This window comes from Lonchura striata, chromosome 1, assembly GCF_050655825.1.
Source record: "Lonchura striata isolate lonStrDom1 chromosome 1, ASM5065582v1, whole genome shotgun sequence".
NCBI lineage: Eukaryota > Metazoa > Chordata > Aves > Passeriformes > Estrildidae > Lonchura > Lonchura striata.
The window spans coordinates 50,665,183-50,688,603 of record NC_140703.1 but is presented as its reverse complement, the minus strand read 5'-3'; the positions used below and the strand labels follow the sequence as shown (position 1 = coordinate 50,688,603).

At 37.4% G+C, this 23,421-nt stretch overlaps 1 protein-coding gene across 27 annotated transcripts in view; it reads right to left on the bottom strand.

Annotated features, from left to right (window-relative positions):
• Nucleotides 1-4,162: 4,162 nt before the first annotated feature.
• MYCBP2 (MYC binding protein 2) overlaps nucleotides 4,163-23,421 on the bottom strand; it is a 173,871-nt gene continuing 154,612 nt past the window's right edge. For 25 of the 27 annotated variants that reach the window (XM_085593528.1, XM_021548051.4, XM_021548057.4 and 22 more), the window contains 18 exons: nucleotides 22,950-23,015; nucleotides 21,515-21,754; nucleotides 21,278-21,376; nucleotides 20,588-20,668; nucleotides 19,715-19,981; nucleotides 18,338-18,621; nucleotides 18,115-18,211; nucleotides 16,354-16,473; nucleotides 14,703-14,804; nucleotides 12,929-13,057; nucleotides 10,300-10,432; nucleotides 9,968-10,071; nucleotides 8,674-8,862; nucleotides 8,076-8,183; nucleotides 6,776-6,985; nucleotides 6,086-6,193; nucleotides 5,716-5,881; nucleotides 4,163-4,962 (listed from right to left, as the gene is read on the bottom strand). In XM_085593528.1, the coding sequence (XP_085449654.1) occupies nucleotides 4,847-4,962; nucleotides 5,716-5,881; nucleotides 6,086-6,193; nucleotides 6,776-6,985; nucleotides 8,076-8,183; nucleotides 8,674-8,862; nucleotides 9,968-10,071; nucleotides 10,300-10,432; nucleotides 12,929-13,057; nucleotides 14,703-14,804; nucleotides 16,354-16,473; nucleotides 18,115-18,211; nucleotides 18,338-18,621; nucleotides 19,715-19,981; nucleotides 20,588-20,668; nucleotides 21,278-21,376; nucleotides 21,515-21,754; nucleotides 22,950-23,015 (2,619 nt within the window). In that variant the 3' untranslated portion in view covers nucleotides 4,163-4,846. The remainder of the gene's footprint in view (nucleotides 4,963-5,715; nucleotides 5,882-6,085; nucleotides 6,194-6,775; nucleotides 6,986-8,075; nucleotides 8,184-8,673; nucleotides 8,863-9,967; nucleotides 10,072-10,299; nucleotides 10,433-12,928; nucleotides 13,058-14,702; nucleotides 14,805-16,353; nucleotides 16,474-18,114; nucleotides 18,212-18,337; nucleotides 18,622-19,714; nucleotides 19,982-20,587; nucleotides 20,669-21,277; nucleotides 21,377-21,514; nucleotides 21,755-22,949; nucleotides 23,016-23,421) is intronic. The other 2 variants (XM_085593539.1, XM_021548060.4) reach the window with 1 other exon arrangement.

Sequence of the window (23,421 nt, the reverse complement as noted above, 5' to 3'; positions counted from 1 at the left end):
GCAACAGGCTGATTACCTGATGATGCTGCTTATGGTTCAGTAGAAGCTGGAGATAATTATTTTAAAAGGTTCCTCACTGTCTAAATATTGTTTCTGTCACTAGAGGCTCTAGCAATTCTTTCCAGATGAATGGCTCCCATGGCTGCTTCATGGGTACCTCTATTGTACCACTCTATTTTGCTAGGTAATACAATAAAACTGCTGTTTGCTGGAGCCCCTGACAGGAGAGTCTCGTGGCGTGGCCTTGGCTAGGCCTGCCATACAAACAGGCAGAGTGGGCTGAGCTGTGTCCAGAGGCACAGACAGCACCTCACCTTTGCCATGGTGTGAGCCATGGGCAGAGCCATGCTGCTGGAAAGGGCAGTGCCAGCTCACTGATAGGCTGGTCTGACAGCATCCTGGAAGAAGAGTTCTTTGGCCTACAGGAATTTTCTGTGTGCTTTGTGTAGCTCCTTGCAAATCAGTTCTGCTGACAGTTGCTGAGGAGTTAATATGATTAGCAAACCACAGTGGTAAAAATTCCCAAACAGACTTATTGCTAAGAAGGAGCTGGCCTTTGTATTAGGATTGGCCTTGGTACCAAGGCACGGAAGGAGGGTACCTTATGTGTCCTAAAGCTGGTTTTCAAACATAGCTTGTTTCTAAGTCTTGTATCCTAGCACTGGAGGCAAAATGCAGAAGTTATTCACCAGTTCCTTGAACGTATGAGAGTGCTGGATGAACAGATCCAAAGTCCTGCCAGTGGGCACCTATTCATGGGAAATGTCAAATTCAGTCAGCAGTAAGGCAGTCAGGGTATGCCAAAATTTAGGATTTGCTTGGTGGGAGGTACATAGTTGTACCCAGCCTCCATCAGGAGGGAAATAAATATTTATGAACCTAGGCCATTCCACAACCCACTAGGAGTATGGAAAAACCCAAAGATGTAGAAATAGAGACAAAAATCTTATGAGTAACAACTGGAATGTTGTTGCTCAGATTGTTTGTATTGGAGGAAAGGGAGACAGAGACACATGCAAACCCAGTGTAACATCTTACATTATGTTATGTCCATTAAAGCAAAATCCACAGGGAGCGGTGTTTACCTTGTAGCTTGGATCATCCCATTGCAATTACTGCTCTGTGACAGAGTCCACTGATACAATCTGCCCTCAGGCAAATGCTTTTAAAAAGCTGATGTTCAGGTCCCTCAGCCAGGTTTCCAAGTAACTTTGTTAGGAATTGGGATTAGGATGGTGAGTTACTGCTAGTAGATCATACCTCATTCACTCAAACCACCTGAATCTCTAGGTTAAAGTGATGTGACACTGCTGCCCACATGGCCACAGTGGAGTATGCATTCCCTCTGTTTGCTAGCATACTCAATGCCATCCTTCCTTCCACTAATGGCTGTTCTGGCAGAGTATATGGCAGAGGTAAGACCTAGGAATGGGGCTGGGTGGAATGGGAATGCTCTCCAGGGCAGCTGTGTGAGCAGAAAAGTTAAACTGTGCAGTGGAGGACGTATACAGAGTCACATTCAGGAAAGGAATATTACTGGATGAACCAACAGGGAGGTGGAAATACTAGATTAGCTGAGACCTAACATGGGCTAAGGATTATTGAATCACCGGGGATGCAGAAATGAGTGGGAGTATAGAAGCAATGCCACGGATGGCAACAGCAAAGGACACTGTGTGTACTGCTCAGTGGATGACCCAAAGCACTGCCTCAAGTACTCATCCAAGGTTTCAGTGTCCAAATCCCCTTTCATGTACACAGAAACTTGGTACATCCAAAGAGATTGTATTTCAACGAGCAGCCCACAGCCCGAAACATTGAGGCAAGAGCAGAGAGCACCACCTGAATCTCAAGAGACTGCAGAGGTGGGTATTACCTGAGAAAACTCCCTGGACCAGCTGGCAGGGGACACCTTTGGGTGAGTATCAATAATAATCGCAGTTCCCATTGCATATGGCTGCTGTGTAATCAGTGTGTTGCTCTGTATTTGGCTGCATCTCTGCAGGAATGCCTGCTGAGGAGCCAGATCCTGGAATGCTTGGCAGCAGAAACTCACTACTACAACACCCTCTCAGTGAGACTGGGGTCTGCAACAGTGCAGCCCTTCCAGTGCCCCTTGGGCGGAGGGACAAGGCATCTGCCCTACAACCACTGCACTCTGGCACCTGCAATGTGTGGCATGGCTTAACCAGGGCTGTGGAAAAGCCCTGCAAAGTTTGAGTTCTATCCTGAATGGGTGGGCCTGAAGCTCCCTAGCTAAGCCTGTTTAGGTGAAACATGAGCCTAGAAACATGATAGAATTAGCAAAACCTGTTTTGTAAGGACCAAGCTTATTTGGCCCTGATGACGACATGTTAATTATCTGTATCTTATTAACTTTTACTGTTCACATTGTGTTCAGTGGGTGGATACACCCATAAAAGTTTAAGCTATTTTTAAACTAATGATCCAAGTTTGAGCACTGAGGCCTCGCCTTGGCCAGGAGCTGAACTTGGTATAAATTAGCTGAGTGTGGTGGGCTGCAGCAAACGGGGTGGTACAAACAAGAACTATTTCCATTGCATGGGCAGTAGATCAACAGCTGACAGAAAAACATGTGAGACTGCTGGAAAGGCATACAGCAATCTTATTGTGGACTGATCTGATTAGAAGCCTGTGCTGGCATCTGTTATAATCACCGGCAGAGATCGGCGTGGGGGGATGTGGTGACGTGAATGTCTGAGAGAGCGTGGGAGCAGCGTGTCCAAGGTTCAGCCATTACGTGAGGAGCTGAGCTCTGTGCAAGAGCCTGATGCTCACACGTGGCCGTGCTACCTCCCTGGAGTGCTGATAGGGGATGGTCAGCTGTGTGAGAGAAACATTTCCACAGTACTGCCTATCCCTCACTCTATAAATTTTAAATAAACACAAATAGTGTCATGTCCTTTCCACATCATAATCTCAATTTCCTAAATTAATACTCATATTAATCTGAAATTAAAGAAAAGGCTGAAAAATTAAAAAATATAATTAATTTGTAAGGACAGTGCTACACTCCCGATTTTCTAAAAATGACAATGGGTCAGACACCCAATACAGGGACAATCACTTCCCTGGCTCTGCTGGCCACATGTTTTTGACACACGCCAGAGGCCACTGGCTTTCTCGGCCACCTGGGCACTGTGCTGTCTCATGTTCAGTTGCTGTTGACCAGCACCTTCAGGTCCTTTGCTGCTGGGCAGCTTTTCAGCCTCTCTTCCCCCAGCCTGTAGCACTGCAGGGGGTTGCTGTGACCCAAGTGCAGGATCCAGCACTTGGCCCTGTTGAACAACTGGCCTCAGCCCAGGATCCAACCTGTCCTGACCCCTCGGCAGAGCTACAAGTGAGTAAGAACAATTGTACTTCACAGATGTGTCAACTATTCAGAACTATTTCAAAGTGCAGATATATATGCTGCTCTAGGTGAACCCTTTTTAACAGGGGGTTGGACAAGATGATCTCCAGAAGTTTCTCCCAATGCCAACCTTTCTGTGATTCTGTGATTACAGATGTTTGAAGTTAGGCAAGATGGATCCCATGGTTCCAGTCACATCAAGATTGTCTGGTGTGGATGACATCTACCAATATCTTAAATGTAAAAAGCAGTAACACCCTTTTCATCAGATTCAAGACAGAAATGCTAGAAAGGAGTTGAATGCACCTAAGAAAAGAAATCCAAAGAGAAAATCTTACTGAAAGAAGTTTTTACTTGAAGTTATATTCTGCATTCATCATGCAAGTGCAGAGGACTTAGGACTCTTATAAAATGAACATGTTGAAATTCAAAAAGCTCTTTGTCCTAAAAGTGGAAGTGATTAGGCGTCTTCAGTAAAATAAAACTGATCAAAAATAATTTAAAATACAGTCTTCTTCTGTGTTTTAAAACACTGTTGGGTAATTGAAATGGAAATAAAATTCATCATATGAATACTAGAACACTTATCCAACTTTTCTGTTGAGAAATGGAGCAGTGTTTTTCATGTCCCAAGTACTTCCATAACCACCAGTTTACCCAAAAAACTTTCCTACTTTTCAAGAGTCTGCTGAAATAATGATAGGACACCTCTCTTCTTCCCCTTCCCTCCCCCGTCCCCGACTCTGTTTTAAGAGTGTTTCTGAAAATGGAGGCTTACACATTTGTTAGACTTTCACTGTATAAAAATGTACAGTGGCTTTATTGACATGTACATTCCATTATGTTTACAGCTGCAAGATATGAGGCACACTCAGTATTGCACTTCATTAAAATTTCAGGCTCAAACATAACCCAGAAGTTTAAATGAAACTGCTGTTGTAATTTAATATTTCTTATACAGGACAAACATTGATACCTTTATATACAGGGTGATACTTGTTACATTTATGCCTTCCTAACACATTTTTTTTATAACAGTCTAGGAAATAAACCAGAATATTCCTCTTTCTCATCCCCACTTGTGATGCGTTACAATTGTACAAGATTACAAAAAGTCAGTATACAATAATCAATATTTTTTTCTTTCTCCTGAAAGCCAGCATCATTCATAGTCCACAGACACACAGATCCTTTAATAACAATTGTTTATTTGTACATGTCCAATGTTTTCCTAGCCGATGACTGTAATGGCCACATGCAAACACCTAACAAATTTTGATGTCTTGGTTCAAAAAATGTCAATATCTCACAGCAAGAATTATGTACATGGTATTTGGCATCCTTCTTGCACTGTAAATTGTTCCTTTTACCTGGGTTATGGAATGGTCCCATCCTCACCCCAGCTGGATTTTGTTTTCAGGACACTTGAGGGATGAGGGCACCTGTTTTGCTCTGGTTAAAAAAAATGCTATTCTAAAAAGTGTGTGCATTTCTGCAAACCCCACAACCCAGAGCAAATTCTTCACCAGTGGGAGGATGGACAACATGAAGTGGACATTCTGTTCCTTCAAGTTGTTTACCTTTGGGACCTACAGTGAATATAAGGATAAGGAAAAAAAAGAAGAATAGATTAATGCTTGCAGATAATGTAAACAAACATATATTACGTTTCCTCAAAAAAAACCCAAACTAAGTGAAGGTAATACATCTTGTTCAAATGTTGAATTGGTATTTGAAGGGAAAGAAAAAAGATCAAACTACCACATAATTGAAACCAATCAAATTCAAATTAAACAAGGCAAGACCTTTACAGACAGTCACATAAGGATGTTTTATCTCATTAATACTGTGGAAGAAATTTGCACAAGCTAAGAGAAAAACTGAATAATGAACAAGAGTTACATTCTGCAGTAAACAATAATTCGAAGGTTATCGCAGGAATTGTAATTTATTTACTTATTTTATGTAAATATCTTAACAAAAAGATTGCACTTTTAACCCCCAATTGTTTACTAATATAAAATCAATATACAGTACATTAACTTAGTAATTAAGGCATTGGGGTAACAGTTTGCAGATAATGGCTACCTAAGTACACAAACATCACTTAAAAATGTGTTAATTTTATCAATATATAATTTTACACATCATTCTATATCTAGAGTCTGACCTGATATAGGGAAATTGACGTCTTTCTCTATAAAAGTTGCTAACGTTTAAATGATTGGTCCAATGACATTGCCAGAAAACAAAAAATATCACCAAGAAAAGCTCATATCAATTAGAACTTGTAGCTTTATTTCAGAATTCAACGTGATAAATTTGATTTGTCAAGGTCTTACCTGCAGGACAGTGTGGGAGCTCTTCTTTAGGGATGCTTGTCATTCTTTGGAAATCATCATGGCAAGCATTGCAAAAATGTGTTGTCCCGAAACAGAAAAAAACAGCAACTGAACAGCAGTAGCGGCATTTGTACTCCAAGAAATCCGTACCATGTTTGGGACACATCTGAACAAAGGAAAGCAAACACCAGTCAGTGAAGTAGCCATGTTCTAACAATCCCAACAACTCACTTCTACATTCTGTAGAATATATGAATAGTATACAATATTGTACAATACATGTAATTACAAATGACTGTGAATTATTGTACAGCTCAGGTACTCAGAGTTTCAGAATGAAATAAAAACATGAACAGACATTATTACTCACCTGAGCCCTTGAAACATCAGAGCAGGCACCACAAATAAGTTCTCTCGGATCATAGTCATCTCCTTGTCCAGCCTCAGCATCACAACGAGCTTCACCACCAAAATATGCCTTAATTGCATATAGAAATGATTGGATGTTAAACCAGAGACAATTATTCTTTTAAATATTATTTTCAGTTTAACTAATTCTGTTTGTAAGGGAGTATAACAAATGACTGCCATTTCAGTGGCCTCCACTATTCTGAGCTCTCTCAACTCTGTAGGTACGTGGTTTTGAGGCACTCAGAAAACGTCCCTCAGTCTCAGGATGAACAAGACCAAAAACTGCAACATACCCTGGTCTATGCCAGTGACTGTAAGGCTCTTGGAACAGCATTTGGATGCTCTATGAACCCTATGTCAGAGTTAAGTAGCTTGAGATACTGGAGGAAGAAGGTACTGCACCTTGTTGTAAGTGGCCATTGACTCAAGGTGCTTTTGGTTTCTGAACTGCTGTGTATACACATTTGAGCTTTACTAGCTAAGATACTATGTACATCTCATTAGCCCAACACTCAATGTTTTAAATTATGATTTTATAAACAACATCTTTTCCTGCCTTTCTGCTCCATACACAATGTATTAAACATATGTTCTGTTTTAAGAAATTATTTCTGAAATGGTAACATACATTTATTAAATAACACCATACCTTTTTGCACTTGTAGCAAACATAATAAGCATATCTGTTCATAGCATAGCCAGCTGGGTCATTATAAAATCTAACACCTGGCGTTGTGATGGCCTCACTCTTGTGCAGCCCTTCATACTCCAATCTCATTAGTGCTTTTCTCCTTACATCTTCATAGAGTTCTTTGATTGGATCAAGCAAATCCTTTAATACTGTGTGATTGATTTTGTTCTGAAATAAAAATGCTGATTAAGTACCTTGCATCTTTATCCCAACAGCTGTGATAATCTGTATTTTAGTCAGGCACAAATAGCATGACAGATGTCATAAAAACATGCGGGCCCGGGGAGTGGACATTTCAAAAAACAGCTGATATAGAATGTACTCTATTTGCTGAAAAAAATAATATCCATGAATGTTTTTTCTTGAGCCTGTTGGGATAAGGGAACATTAACCCTTCCAACAGACTAACAGCCAGGGAGGTGGTGAAGAATATATGAAATATTCACCACAGCACAGGAATATTCTCATTGTGTATTTTCTGTAATTTTGGTCCTTTTTGGCTTACTGCTCAGCAAGTAAGCATAATGAATGACAGTCCTCTATGGCAGTTCTTTATCAATTGGTGACCACAAGCTACTGCCATTAGTTACCACAGCAGAATATGACAGAAGAACCATAGCATGCAGAATAGCTGACCATTCCCAAATTTCAACCTCCTCAGGTGGGGCAAGGTGCTCTTCTTTCCAGCAGCTTTTATGCGCTTTTGCTTACAGCAATTTAAATTTATTGAGTACAAGAGGAATTGTTAGTAACTCAGCTGAATTAAGTACATGTATTCTTTGGCTCTGCCCTCACACTGAAAAGCAAAGCAGCTTTAAAAGTGGTTAGTAAAATGGAGAATTCCTGATTCAAATTGCGTGCTTTAAGATTACTTCTTCCCCTCCGCACTATCACCAAATCCTGGGAATTTGCAAGCTGATGTTGGTAAGAATGAAACAATATTAAGACAATGACTGGACTATGCTTTCTTTTTAAGAAGACACCTCAGGGAACAGTAGGAGAAAGTAAAAAGATGCATCAATGTAGTCTTTCTATAGCAACATGTGGAATTAAGAAAACAAGTAATATATAATTCATATATACTGTAACAAGCAATACAGTATTAACAAAAAAAAAAAAAAAAAGCCAAAAACCAACCAAACAAAAAACCCCCAAGAAACTAACAAAAAACAAAACCAGAAAAATCCTACCAACAAAACAAAACCAAGAAAAGTATCAGGTAAGTTGCTTAACTTTGGCAGGCACACAGCTCATTTACCTTGCAAATTGGGCAGGACATAAACCCAAAAGTTATCCTTGGGCCAAGCCATCTGTTTTCTAGTACTCGTTGACAGCATTGCAAATGGAAAACATGGCTGCAGTCCAGCTTTAGAAAAGAGTAAGTGTAAGTGAATATTATAGTTATATTAACCACTAAAGTAGAAGCAGTTATTTGCTTTTAAGTGGCAAGATATATCAATTCCAGTAATAATTTATTTAAAATACTAGAAGACCGCTATTTTCTTCTTAACGACATGAAAGAACATAAAGTGGGCATCAAAATCATAACCACTCCAAGATTACCTATGGATATATGAAATACACGTGAATTGTATCAATTAATTACCTCAGTTATTTTACTCCTTTATAGAATGCCATATATTTTAATAGAGATAGCAAACGAAATTGATCCAATCTGCTTTCTTGAAATAGAATGCCAGACAAAAAGAAAGCTTTCCAAGTAGCTTAACTATTATTATGGTGTCTGTTTTCAAATTTTGAAGAGCATAATTTGAAAGACTTTATATTTTCACTTCCTTCATATTAAACATTACAATCATAATAGTAATCTCTTAAAAGGGGAAACAAACAAAAACCTGGATAGCTGGTGCTGCTGAAAGTGCTTCAGTAAAGCAGATCATGCACATGTCATCAGCATCTTGTTTAAGGGTTGTAGCGTTTTTATCACAGCCATGCAGGCACGGCAAACAGTGCTCTTCATTCTTCACACCTCCGCAGGGGTGACCGCAGGGGTGTGTCTTGCTGCAGGCAATCTTAGCATACTCCTAAACAAGTTTGAAGTAGACAGTTAATCATCTCTTCCCCTGCACTGAGTGTTCTGACAGTGTTGCTTTTTGAAGGACTGCTGGTCCGTGCAAATAAACTGAGATGGAAGAATCATGGTTTATATTGTCTGCTGCTGCCTCAGGTACTTGAGAAAAGCTGAATGTTGTGTACTTGAAATAACAATGTTTCCTTTGTTTACCTGCACTGCTCCTTAATGCAAACGGCTTAATGAAACCATAATTTAAAACTTTCAATAGAAAGACAACTATTTGATCCTAACTTTGATCCTCTGTGTCCTTTTCATATATTGAGTGCTTCCTGCATAAACATTGCTGACCCTGTATTAACAGCCTTCAAGATATCTGCAGATTTTGGAGAAGTTTCAAGTAATTCACCCTTAAGAATACATTATAAGCTAATCATTATTCAGTATAAAGTGATTTTACATGGAAATGGATTTTTAACCATCTCTAATTCCCATCCCTACTAAACAGAAAGCTTATAAAAGCTGCCCACAAGCTAGCAACAATTTGAACTGAATTTATGTAACATTATGTCTTCATAGGCTGAGAGAGAAAAAAAGTTTGCTTCACTTAGAAATAAGTAAGGTGAAGTAAGAAACTAGCTATGATTTGGCCCTCTGCCACTTGCATCCACTGTAGGGCACAGAAACACCCAGGATACACGGATAGAGATGATAAACCTGTTCTAGTCTTAATTGTTCTATGCTCACACAATACACAGGTTGTTGAGCAAACTCTTCTTGAGCTTTCCAGTACATTTGACTTTATACTGACAGTGTGTATTTTACTTTAAAATTGCAAAGTTTGTTGTGAAAACTTGACATACTTTTGAAGATAATAATGAAACTACCCAGCATGTAAGTTGACTATTAGCGTTCATAGTCTGTAATTAAAATAAACATTTACAAACTCAGAAGTATTTGAATGATGATATTCAACTCTAGAACCTTTTAATATGAGAGATCTGATTTAAAATTGACTACAGGGCTAAACAAGGTTTGTTCAAAATCAGAAGCCAATTTCATCCTATGATTTCTTCTATTTATGTAATTAATGATGATTGATACTTGCTAGTACACACCTGGCAGTCTGTATCAGAACAAACACTTCCCACTGCTGATAATTCTGTTCCACTCCTACATCCACAGAACCGACATGCTTCAGAACTGCTGGTGGTTGGTTTGCCTATGGTCACAAGAGAGAACAAAGCCAAAAATGTTCTAATGAAACACAAGGGACTGATACTCTATCAGGCATCAAAGCAGCATTCACAGAAAACGACCAGAAATCCAACAATTCTTATGCAGCTAAACTATTCTACTTTTATTAAAAAAAATTTAAAAGCATTGCCCTAAAGCAGGTGAAAATCACAATAATCACGATAAAGAGCAAGTAGTAACAGTTGTGTTTTACCTGTCTGCTCTCTAAACTCCACCATAGCCTTCATAGTTTTAGAATCTGCTAATGCCATCAGCCAGAAAAGTTTGGTCCTACCACAGCCCTCATGGAGATCAACTTTGATAGCTTCTTCTTCTTCTTTGAAGACCTGTCAAGGTAACCAAACCGATACTTAGCATGTTTAGTTAGAGCATGGACCTGTCTCTGTTATTTTTGTAGTTCTCTCTCTCTGGATTTACACCAGGCATTTTACAGATTCTGCAAGATCCGTTCTATAACTTGTACATATTGCAGATATGCAGGATAAAGGTTTCATGTTTTTAGAAGTAAAAATGAAAAAAATTAACTCTTGATCTAACATGGTAGAGAAACAATAGTACATCAATGCTAAGAATAGAGCTGCAAATTTTTTTTCTGATTTAATAAATACAGAGCTTGGACTTCTACCCAACACATCCAGTAAGCCACAGAATATTAAAAGCACAAGATAACACCAGAAATATCTTCATATAACCATGCTAGTAGTTTATCAAAGCAACATTGAGAATTAGGGTCTTAATAACAAGTACTATAGAGTAGCAATTATAGAAATGTGCAATATTAATATTTTTTACTTTCATACAAATACACAGTGGATACTTTTGGTTACAATGAGGAAAATATACAGTTTTTGTAAAGTAAAAAAAAAAAACTGCAAGAGATCCTTCGGGAATTTCATGCAGTCTCTTCTTTTGCTCCTTTCCCAAGCTTTGAAGGCAGTTTTGTTTGCATTTGTTTCACCTGTAATGCAAGGAAAGTCAGAATTTCCCCAGGTATGGATGTATACAACTCACTCTAATTTTTACTAGAATCAGAAAAAAAAAAACTTAACAGCTTCACAACGTATTCACATAAGCACATCTGATTAACTTACAGGCTGTCCTTTCTGGAGAGGACAGAAAATACATTAAAGAGGTATGTATGACTGAAGTTGGACAAAGAACAGGAAGCAAACAGAAAACAAGACCAGAGGGAACATGACAGAATTGAAATTAAATTTGAGAGGCTTAACATGTGAGATGTAAAGGTAAAAGTGGTGAATAAAGAACAAAAGTTAAAACATGCTTTTAGAAGTAAATAGGGAAATCTGGTAAGTAGGTATTTTGGACAGATAAAAGGAAAAATGTGAGGTTTTCTATGAGATAAGAACTTACTTTTTATCAACTGTAATCTGAACAGGCTATATAGGAGAAATCAGAAAAATGAATGAGACTAGACTGTGCTGTGCCATGACAGAAGAGCAAACAAAATGATCTTCTTAGGGTGATGAAACAGAAAAATTTCCAAGGGGATTGCAAAGACTCTGGCTAAGAAATAGAAGATAATAGACCCATGTGGTAGTGCCAGGCTGACACTACACAGCACATGCTGTGGCATCAGAGAGGAGTGTTTCACTGGACAGTGAAACTCACTAACAAAGGTCTGATGTTTACATCACACGTGTTCTAGACCAGCTGATCCCTTGCACTGAAGGACCATTAGCAGTGTGTCTGCATCTATCTTTTGATTTGCTTTTAGTTTCACCTAAAAGCAAACAAAACTAATTCAGTTCATGCACTCCAAGGCTGCTTAATTACAGAAAACACTGTACTTTAAGGAGACATGATCAACTTCTTTAAAAGCCCATTCCTAAACATAACTAAAAAGTCAATATAGATGTATTGTAGGAGAGGGAGAAGAGGACTGAGAAGAGGATTTCCACTGAAGAAACTTTATTAATGACATTTATTATTTTAATCCTTGTACAAATATAAGTAGTCAGAAAGGGGAAAATAAAGGATCTCAACAAACCATAAATGAAGAATAGAAGCAGGAAAGAGGAAATCTTCAATAATTCTAGAAGTAAAGGAATCTTCAATGTTAATTTCAATGACAAAAAGAAAAAATCCAAAGAAAATGTAGTTTCAAATTTAGAGATGAAAAGGATAAAAGAATATCACAGAAGAATAATAATTAACAGAGTACACAGCAAGTTATAAAAACTCCTACCTAGTCAAAGTTTCAATCCTAAATACAAACCCAAAAGAAGTCAGGAAATTTTCAAGCTTATGGATAGGGTAACATATTTATGTTTTAAAACATATTTGTGTTTTAAAACAGTGAAAGCTAGAGGAATACTGGGGAACCAGTAAGAATATTTGCAGTCAAATCATCTTCCTGGATATTAAAAAGGAATACACATACATTAGAAATGAAGGGGTTGACAAGCACTGACTCCCATGATAGAAGTACTAAAGGTGATAAAATTTAACAGGAATAAAGAACCAACATATACTTAAGGAAGTCTACGAGGCTTCTAAATTCTCCTAAAAAAGTGTTCCTAACCAAGAGAAAAAAACAAGAGGGGATAAGCTGATGTAGCCTAAGAACTAGAATTAGGAACTGTTGCAAGATTTTCTAATCTTTGTAAAAGATAAAGGACACAAGAATGTAACGAAAAACAACTGAAGAGAATTAACTGGAAACACATTTATCCCATCTCAAAAATAAAATAAAACACCCTTTTCAGATTCAGTATTTGCTACTACCTTTTGGTTATATTTTATTTACATAAATATGCACACAATGATGCAGTGAACACAACAGGAGACCATGTATACTCCACCTGTCTCTGGTGAGTTTTTGTTCGCCGATGGAGATGAAGGAATCGGTCACAGTCTGTGCACAAATTCCCACAGACATTACATAAAATGATTGCAGCAGTTTCACCATCATCATGGTTATCACACATTGGCTGGAAAAAAAAAAAAGTAATTCCTCTTTATTAAGTCCTTCACTTCCTTTCAGCATAGTTTTTATTCTCCCCTCAGTCACATACCCCACATTCTCTTCCAATTTACAAAAGTGGATAAAGAGCTTGTTTGGACTATTAATGCTATGTTGAAAATAATCAGTATTTAAACAATTATTCCTTGACACAAACCCCCTCAATTTCTGACATCAGTTTTTCTGATACTCTTCATCATGTATTTTGTGTAATGCATCAAAAATGTGTTTTTCAACAATACAGTTGAGACATCACTTTCACCTCAAGAAGAGGTTTATGTGATAACAAGGGGTTATGGGCATGTTAACAGAAAAGTTCAGAGATATGAGTCCTCAGGTCAGTCAACAGGCATGATATTTACCCTTCATTACTTTGATATGGTATGTTTACTCTTTTCAAACATCTAAACAAAGCTGTAGGTCATCCATACCTCAGAGACACTATGGTTGAAGTAACAAAAATCCATCATAAAATTAAGTTGCTCTACTGATAGTATTTTTTTTTTTTGATTCAGCAAGGTTCTGTTTTGCAATTCAAAATAACCCCACAAAGACTTCAACAACTGATTTTGATTATGCACATCTCCGAGAACAAGTTTCCATTGTAATACCATAATACATGGTTTCTATGATACGCTCATGCAACTTAGAACAGAATTCTCTTAAAGCAGTTCTGGTAGGGAGGCACACAGTTCACCTCAACATCTGAGTATCCTAATGTGGAACAGGATTGGGGAATTTCAGGCTTGGTTCAGCAGCTTTAATATCTGCTTAACAATGTCTTGGTTGATCCTCTGACACCTCCAAGACCTTTAACTTCCTTAATCACTTCAGAAACCTCTTTGCTTCTGTCTCAGCAGAGTTTTATTCTTTGCTGCTGCTACAGCTCTATGCTTGCTGTATTCTGTTTCTACCTAACTAAACTGCTTTGGATGCTTCTTTGTTCTAACTATGCTTGGTTGCTATTGCACATCCTTCCTTTGCTTCCCACAGGGATCCACCTAAGCAAGATTTACAGAGACCAGCTTCATTACTGTGCTCTTTGTAAAACGGTATTAAAAAATCACAAGCTTTTTGTCATACTTAAAAGTACAAGCATTTTGTCAACTGAAAAGTATGGACAGAATCATATTCGATATTAAATTTATAAAGCCTGAGTCAAAGGTAGTTTTACTAAATTCAGTTAGAAGGAGTTTCTCCCTGGGGTAATCACTCTCTAGTGAGATGGGGAAGAGGAAGATAAATTACAGAGTAGTAGTTATTGAGTAACACAAAATAATTGATTTTATTTCATGACAGGGATTAAGACAGAAAGAAAAAGCTCTGATAGAGGGTGCTGTACAAACTGAGTCAATTTTCTAAAAAACTCATGCCACAGGTGTTAGGAAGGCCTTGTTTCATCCTCACTAATGGCAATTGCAATATTACTGTTTTAAGTTGGAGTTTCTGTTTTCTGAGCAATGCTTATCTAGAATACAAATACTTCAAACCTATATACAATCCCCCCTGGGATGGAAGAAAAGCCAATTTGACCATTCTCTATCACTATTCTAAATTCTTTGATGAGTGAATATATCAAAATAAACAAAAAACCGTACGACTTTCAGTCTCACCATCTGTTTCTGTTGCCCGTCTTTTCCCATCCATCTTCCTGAGGATAGTCTATCAACGTGATCCTGATCAAGTACACAGAGGGATGCTAAGGCCAGCCACAGCTATTGAAAGGCAAGGTAGAATTAGATGTCTTAGACATATTAAAATCAAACCAAATACTGAAGAGATAAATTTTATCAGACAAGAATGTCACTGTTACCTGCAAACTCTGTTGTTGTTAGCTGAAGCCTGCTCACACAATGCAAGTTTATTTTCCGAAATAAGTTAAGAACACAATAAAATTTATCTTTTGGGAACTACCTCGTTTCTTTCAGGTATGTCACTTTATGATTATAAATACAGTAGTTAGCACACAAGAAAGAAAAAGCGGATAAAGATCAACCAAAGCACATTATGAAGAACTATGACAAATACAGATTTGCACATTGACCCAAACGTTGCAGGCTTTGGGGAAGAAGACATTCAAGGACACAGACTAATAAAATCAACCCCAAAAACAATCACCCAGAAACTTGAGCTCAGTGAGACTAGTTTCTCTGTTCCCTCCTCACTGCACAGGGCAATTGGCATTACCTAGAAAAGGGTTCTCAGCTAATTAGTCAAAGGAAGTTTTTCTCTCTTCTCCACTGACTACAGGGAAATCCTGAACAGATGAGCTACATGAGGATAATTTGTCCGTGCAAACAAAAACTGAAAGGCACTTGTCAGCTGCTTTTTGGAGCAATCTTGAATCAAATGTTTGATTTGAATAAAATTGGTTTTGTTGAGAAACTTTACCGGACTCTTCCCCCAAAACCCTACATCTCCATGACAGAACACAGGAGTGGCTGGGCTGACATTCAGGGCTCCTGTAAGACCCGATTTAACTAATATGATAACAGCAGAAGCCAGTGGTTGTCTAAGACTGTGACCTCCAGAAAGCAGAGACTATGTGAGTAATAAAAATGATGAAAAGAATGACTGGTACAGCCTTTTAAGATGGAAAATAACATAAGTGTCAAATGCTTGAAACCACTGTAAACTTTTTCTTTTTTTACTTCTACATGTAATTATTAAGCTTGAGAAGCTAAAATCTGTGCTCCCTATGACAGCATTCCTGTCATAATTTACCAACATGCTTTTCTTGGTATTTCAAGCAATCTGTTAGGGTTAAAGTAGACCTTAGTTTCTATAATAGACAAAGTAAAGACCAAGAAAAGAAAACCACCAGGTTACACCATGTCAGTAATAAAGGGCTCAGTAAATATTTTTTGAGACAAATACAACTGAAGCTTAGCTGAATTGTCCTAGAGAACATGTGTTAGAGTGTTTTCATAATAACCTTGAGATGTGGCAGCTGATTACCTTATAATAATTGCTTGGAGAGCTGAAAGAAGACAGCTGATACATATTGTGCAATTTTCCACACAGACAATCTCAGACTTAGTGTCAGGAAAGTATGACAAACTTCAAGCAGAATTATTTAAAGAATAAACCCTCAAATGTATACAGGCATCACACTTATTCTTCATTATTTCTGAGATTCCCAAGATGCACATTTAATTCTAATTCAGTTTTGGCTTGTGTATTTCTGACATACAAGAAGGTTCTTGAATGGGCTCCTACTGCACATCTACAATGAACTAATGCTGAGTTTGGTGAAGTTCTTACTCTGGTTGTTGCAATGCACCTCACGGGTGATCTGTACTCTTCTTCCATTTTGGTCAGAGCTATGATGGTTTCAGCAATAGCATTCTTTGTCACACGTGACCAAGCTTCTGACAGATGACCCTGTTAAAGAGAAAACTCAATTTATTACAGCTTTTATTAATATTAAGAGCAACTAAAATTGTAATTAAAACAGCTACAAAACATTTGGTTAGTATCTCAAGTTAGAACAGAAAAAGAGGAAATCAGGGATGACTGATAAATTAGGTGTTTTAACAGAATTATTAATGTTGGAAGGGATCTTCAAGATCATGTAGTTCCAGCCCTTTGCCATGGGTATGGACACCTTCCACTAGACCAGGTTCCTCAAAGCCCCATCCAAGTGTCCCCCCACCCCTTCTGGAGAAATAAAGATGCAGAGCTGGAGCATGGATAAGTGACTGTGACCAGCACACAGACCACAGTGGGTTCCTAGAAAAATTAGCTTCACATGCCTAGCTCAGCCTCCTGAATAGATACCACAGCTCCTGTATTAGAAAGAAATAAGGAGAAGTACACAGCAAACATCAGAACCACAGCACACTTTCCAATCTCTAACATTTTGAGCTTATTGCACTGACTTATACCCTCAAGTTTCTGATTCAGAGGCTGCTGCATCCTTCAATTCCTAATGTAATCTCTAAAGTTCTAAATTGCATGCTAAAAGTGACACATAACTGAGATTCACTGGACTCTAAAAAGGAAGCTATAGTGACTGACTCAGATACAGGTACCTACACATTGCAAATGGTGAAAATGTTATGTGAAAGGAATCGTATTTGTAACTCTTATGAAGAGGAGAGTTAGACTGATGCCACCCTGCTGATAATTAGCAACTCTAAAAAGCTTTAAAAAAAGCTTTCCAACACAGACAGACTTTAATTGTAACTCTTATCAATTATGAGATTATGAAATCTTGTAGTCAGAATCAGAGAGAACTCCCATCCAGCTTCAGCAACTTTGAGAAAGAACCTCCTTAAAACAGTGAATGGTTTAGAAAATAGGACTTCTATTCTGAAGATACTGAAAAACCTTTCAAAGGGTATTCACAGAGGAAAATCTGGGTCATTTAAGAGCATCCCAGTGATATAGTGCAGAATTAAGGAAAACAAAAGCAACTTCCTAACTAAATTCCTTTTCCAGAAACATATACAGAACCTTTTTTTCTTTTGCCTGTATTGATTCTGGGAAATAGGTGAATCACTTTTCATCAATTTTTCTGCCAAAAAAGATGTCTGAAGCAGAACTATGGAAAATTTAAGCCCAGATACATACAGTAATAAGTAACTATAAGTGTAGATTTCAGTGACTGAAAGAAGTAAGTATCAACCAGAAAATCCATACAGTTACATCAAAACAATGCTGTTTTACTTCACAGATAATCTTCAACTTAAGTTCTGAGTGCTCAAGATTTAAAAATTAAACTTTGAAGTTAATTATGTTAGAAAATGACCCAAAATTATTGTTTATCTCTTAAATTTCTAGTATAAGCAACTTTTTAAAAAGTTCATTTCAAAACTGGATTTCTGTTTTGCAGAATCAGAACTCAGTTGCTACTGCTTTTAACCCTAGACTCTATCCAGAAAACTGTATGGTTTTTTTTTTCTTGAGACCAATTCACATTTAACAGCTTAATCTGATTCTAACTGTAACAAAAGTAATAAAAAATGGTATTTTTCATTATTAGAAATATTTATCATCCACATTTAAAGGATAGAAACTCACTGCTGCCATGTCTTTAATGAGCTTAATGATGATCTCTGAAATCTGGGTAGGTGTTGACCCCTTCATCCACCAATGACTTTCACCTCGCCGAATATAGCTGCAAAGGGTGAATGGTAAGAGATGAAATAAACTCAAATAGTGTTTGTCAAAATCCAGCACACAGAAGTAGTGTACATACTCAGCATACAGTAGGTTGTAGTTTTTTACATATTTTTAAACGAACCTGGAATTGAAGATCATTGGAAGTGTGACTGTAGTAACTCCTTTGCCTGCAGCAGTGCCAGCTGTCCCTGTGATAGTAGTTCCTTTGGCTTTTAGCTGTACAGTGAGGGCTTTGGCAATGCATCCCAAAAACATGTCCAAGATACCTAGTTTGTTCCAATCTCCTTTTTCTGTTGAGTGAATTATATCACTTATATCTGCTGGTGGCAGAGACTTCACCCCTATAATACTTGCCAGGCGACTGGGGGTTACCTCGGGCAAAACACGCCTCAGTAATGATGTTACCTGGAGAAAAAAAGCCAGAACAGCATAGTTCTTACCAAGACAGCTTGGTAACAGGAGTTTTCAAGCCAAATCACATAAAGTCCTTCTTCACAATTTATTTCAGTTAGGACTCAATCTAATTGCTGTACTTAATTACTCCCGTACGAAATTGTGCAGTATTTCTATCTTATGATGAAGTGTTTATTAATGTAAGCAGCAAGACAAGGCCAAAGAGTCTAAACCTGATCTCACTCAAACAATACTGAGTCTCCACATACTAACAAAATTATGTTTGGTAGTGGGCTTAGGATAAGAGTGATACAGATGTTTGTACAACTTTGATTTGCTTGCATGGTACCCACTTCACATGCATTATTGCTTAAGGACTTAACATTTCATATGTAAATTGGCAAGCCCTCAATGTTATCTTGAAGAGCTATTGCATATCTGCAATGTATCACAACTACTAAGCATCTGCCTCCAAGCAAGTTGAGCTCAAAAATTGTAAAAGGAAGAATAAAGAGTATGAGACAAAAACTTCTGCAAAGAAACTTAAAATCCACCTGAAGAAGGCAAAGCACCTAGCACCAAAATAGTGCATTAACTGTACTAATGCAAATATTTTATATATTTCTATATTATTAACATTATTACACATCTATATACGTGTTTATACATTATGTGCATATAAGTATATATACACTTGGACAACACTCAAATTCAGAAAGAAACAGGTATTAAAACTCATCTTGAGGATACCAAGAGTAGAAAGGAGCTTTCTAGTTCCACACTACTACACTTAGAGCCAGCGTGTAAGACACTAAGGACTCGTGTCAGATCCATAACAGACTCTGGTAATTAAAAACTTCTCATCTTGCCTATACAGGCTACATGGGCATTACACTCACATAACAGGAAATACTGAAAACCACTGTGCTGTTCATCCGACAGACATTTCTACCATGCTCTAATCATTAAAAAAAACCAAGCACCCTAAAACCTGGCACTTCAATTCCCAAAAGAAATTCCGTATTTTATTCAAGCACGTGATTTTAGGATTCCGAAGACACTTTCCCAGCAATACTGAGACACCGGAGGAGCGGTCAGCACTGACCTGCCTCTGCACCCTGGGAGAAGCCGTGTGCAGCAGGGAGAAGAGGTCCTGGAGCAGAGTGAGCTGCTGGGCCAGGTACTGGCGGCCCACGTTGGAGCCGCTGAGCGCCAGGACCATGGAGAGCAGCTCGAAGCAGTAGGCGTCCGAGGAGGCGTCCTCGTCGCTGGGCTGCGAGTTGGCGTTCTCCTTGCTGGAGATGGCGTGCTCCCACTCCTCGCGCACGCGCGTCGCCTCCATCCGGATGGCCTGCACGATGTGGGCACACACCTGCCGAACGGGAGCCAAACACACAGCGCCTCTTCAAAACTTCTGGCAAGTGCAAAATGTTGTGGTTTAGGTACCTGCACAAATACGGCTAAAATAGGGAACCTGTGAAATTTTGCCCGCATTTAAATTACTTTTTAGCATAAATTCAAATGAAGAATAAAATGCTGGATTTGCTCATCATCATTCTGGAAAATTTAATTGAAATTATTTTTAATTTTATTTCAGATCCTGCCTTTAAATTTCCTTTTTGCTCAGAATTCAGGCCAAAAAATCCACTCCATATAAACCCCCTAAGAAATATATTTATTCAACACACACAAATAAAAAGTACTTACTAAAATAGTCTCTCATTCAGTTGAATAATCAGAAAGCTAGAAAAATTTTAGGAACAATAACATGGTAAAAAGTATTTTTAGGAGACTACTATGTTTGCTAAGATGAGTGACAGAAGAGTAGATTCTATTAAACTCACTAAACTAAAAAATTTCAATATTAATCAACAGCTCTAGTGTTGTGAAAATCTTCATAGCAATATTCACTGAAATTGAGCTTATTTATTACAAGATGCCAATATTTAATCCTCAAATAATTTCAAAAGGAACAAACCTGTTTCTGCAAATTTGTCAGTTTGCTCCGGCTGAATATGATCCCTACCATGTGCTCCTTCAGGTCTGCATCTGACGTTGCCTTCATAAAAAGAATATTTAATATTGGATCAAAAGTTTCAAGAACACTTCCTAATCACTGCAGCAATTAACATGGAATGTATCAACAAACTGTTTTATAAGTTAGTAGTTTTTTTCACAGGAAGATATATAACCGAGATCAATTTAACTATGCTTAATAAATATCTCTTCAATGTATTAACTTTCTCTTTGTAAGAAGAATTGAAGCATCAAATGAAATAATAGGCAAAACAGGTGGAGTGCAATTTCTACATACTGTTTCTCTACATATTAACAGAGCCTCTCTTGAGGCAAAAGATAATGGCCAGGACTTTCAGGCTGACCATTACTACAGGTGTTAAGTACTTCTATAATTGTAGGCATCATTTGTATCACCATTACTATGGTGTTTCCATTAAATGCATATGCCTCAGATATCATTTACTTTAAAAAAAAGATGCTATGGTTTACTATAAAAAATACACTATGATATATTAAAAATAAGCAATTGTGACATTTTATTTCTGTTTTGATCTAAAAATTAAGCACCATAAGAAATGGAACAGATAATAAAAAGCATCCTGGATAATTATTTTCAGCAAAGTATTATTGATAGAATACAAATAAATACATTGTGTACTTTTTCTTCTCCTTCTGGGGATGACAACAGTGCTTTTTCTTCTTGTTCTGGGGTTGGCTCGGCATCTCCAGAGATAAGTTTCCCAAATACCTGGAAGAAAGACAATGATAATTAGCATATCTCAAAAAAAAACTTGTATAGATGTGGCATTTTCCATTAAAACGTAAAGCATTTGAAGTCTACAATTCATAGTAACTTTCACTGTATAACACATCATTAAAATCCCACCTGGGATGTTATAAGTCGGAATACTCGCAGGGTCTCAGATTCACAGTTTCTTTGTTGAGCCACACTTGCAGAAATCTGGCCTGCTATTTTAATGCTTTCACCATCCTTCCATCCAAGAATTTTTACTTGTCGAACTCTTAGTGTGTTCTCCGGACCCTTCAATTCAATTTTGATGATGTGATTATCACCCCCAGGAAGCTCACTTGTTACCCAGCCAATATGTCTTGAATCCAAGTCTACCTATTTACAGAGGAATATAAAGTTGGAAACTGACATTACATCAAACAAAAAGTCTCTTATCATCATATATATCACTGTAACAAATCCAGTGCTTGTAATGAAAATCTCAGCCTAAGTAGTATGACTTATGTTTAATTATAAAAATAGTCAACCCTTTGAGTTCAGATTAAAAAGTGACATATAGCCATTTCTGTTTTATCAGTTTTAAAGCTGATAAGAAATAGTGGCCTGCCTATCTTTAATCCTCAAAGCAGAAGTTCATATATTAAAGAAACAACTCTTAAAACTAATATTTGGTCACTACTTTTATGAAAAAAATAAAAACCAGCCTCTATAATTTAACTGAAAATATAACACACAATTATAATTTCATACATTTCATCTTTATTCACACAAACCCCTGCCAAAGAAATTGTTACTCTGTAGAAATCAGGATTTGCTACACTTACACCAAGACATGCAGGACTGAACTGTAAAAAAGGGAGATGAACTGTATCAAATTAAGACTATTTAAAATAAATACTATTTTAAAATAATAAAAATGCTATATGGAAATATGAAACTGCAGTGTCACTACTGGAAACCAAGCATTGATAGGCTGCAGCGCCTCACATCCCTACTCAGAGAAACCCAAGCCCTGAGCCAAGCCCTCTCTCCAATCCATGGGCTCATTTATAATCAAGATAATATTTGTTATTTCCCATTTCTACATTAATTCTCAGTGTCTGCATTTAACTGTGCTGCAACAGGCAATGCTAATTTTTTTTATAATACCATGAGACAGAATACAGTACGTGGGTGTGCTGGAAGGTAAAAAGCTGTTGGGAAAATGTCAGAGCAAAGAGGAAGCAAAGCTGAATCAGTTCCTGCCTGTGTTCTGGGATTTTTTTTGGGAAATCTTCTCCAGCTGAAAGCATATGTTACTATATAGTAATCAAAACAAAATTAATCTAAGGAACATTTTACATAACCCTGTTCTGTTTCAGTAGAAGAGTAAAAGTTTGATCAACAGTCAGTATACATAACTGAATTCTATAATTAATAATACAGTATTTTCCAAGGCTTATTATGATGTCTGATATTTGCAAAGTAATTTATCTTCTATAAAAAATGGAAACTATTTGCTCAGAAAAATCTCTGGTATGTGCACAAAAAATTACAGCAATTTTTCTATGTCAACTGTTAAAATGTTTACCTGCTTTATTCTGCAGAGATCTTCTACTGCCTTGCCAGTTAGGAAGGTCATGGAGGTCACTTTGTTCTGCAACAAACAAGCAAATAAGAATTAAACACTTCAACTGAGACAGTTCTACTTCTTCTGTATTAAGAGTACAAACATAAGAGAAAAATTGCTTGATTACAAAAAACCCCTTGTGATCAAAAGCAAGGGTGAATTCCAAAATACAGCTCTCTGACACAGTCTGCTCTTTGTATTAAAAGCTGTAGTTGAAATACAGATATATAAGTAAAATTATTGTACAGATCAATAAAAAAGAATGCAGAAAGTCTAGAAAATTTGGATTGTATGACAGCTCCTTACTTCAATGCTTCTGCAGAAACCATGTAAGAAAAGTAACTTAAAATAAATGATTGAAAATGTGTATGAAATAGAACATGCTACTATGAATTAAGTTTCCCAGTTTCAGTTTTATGCAACTGCAAATTCA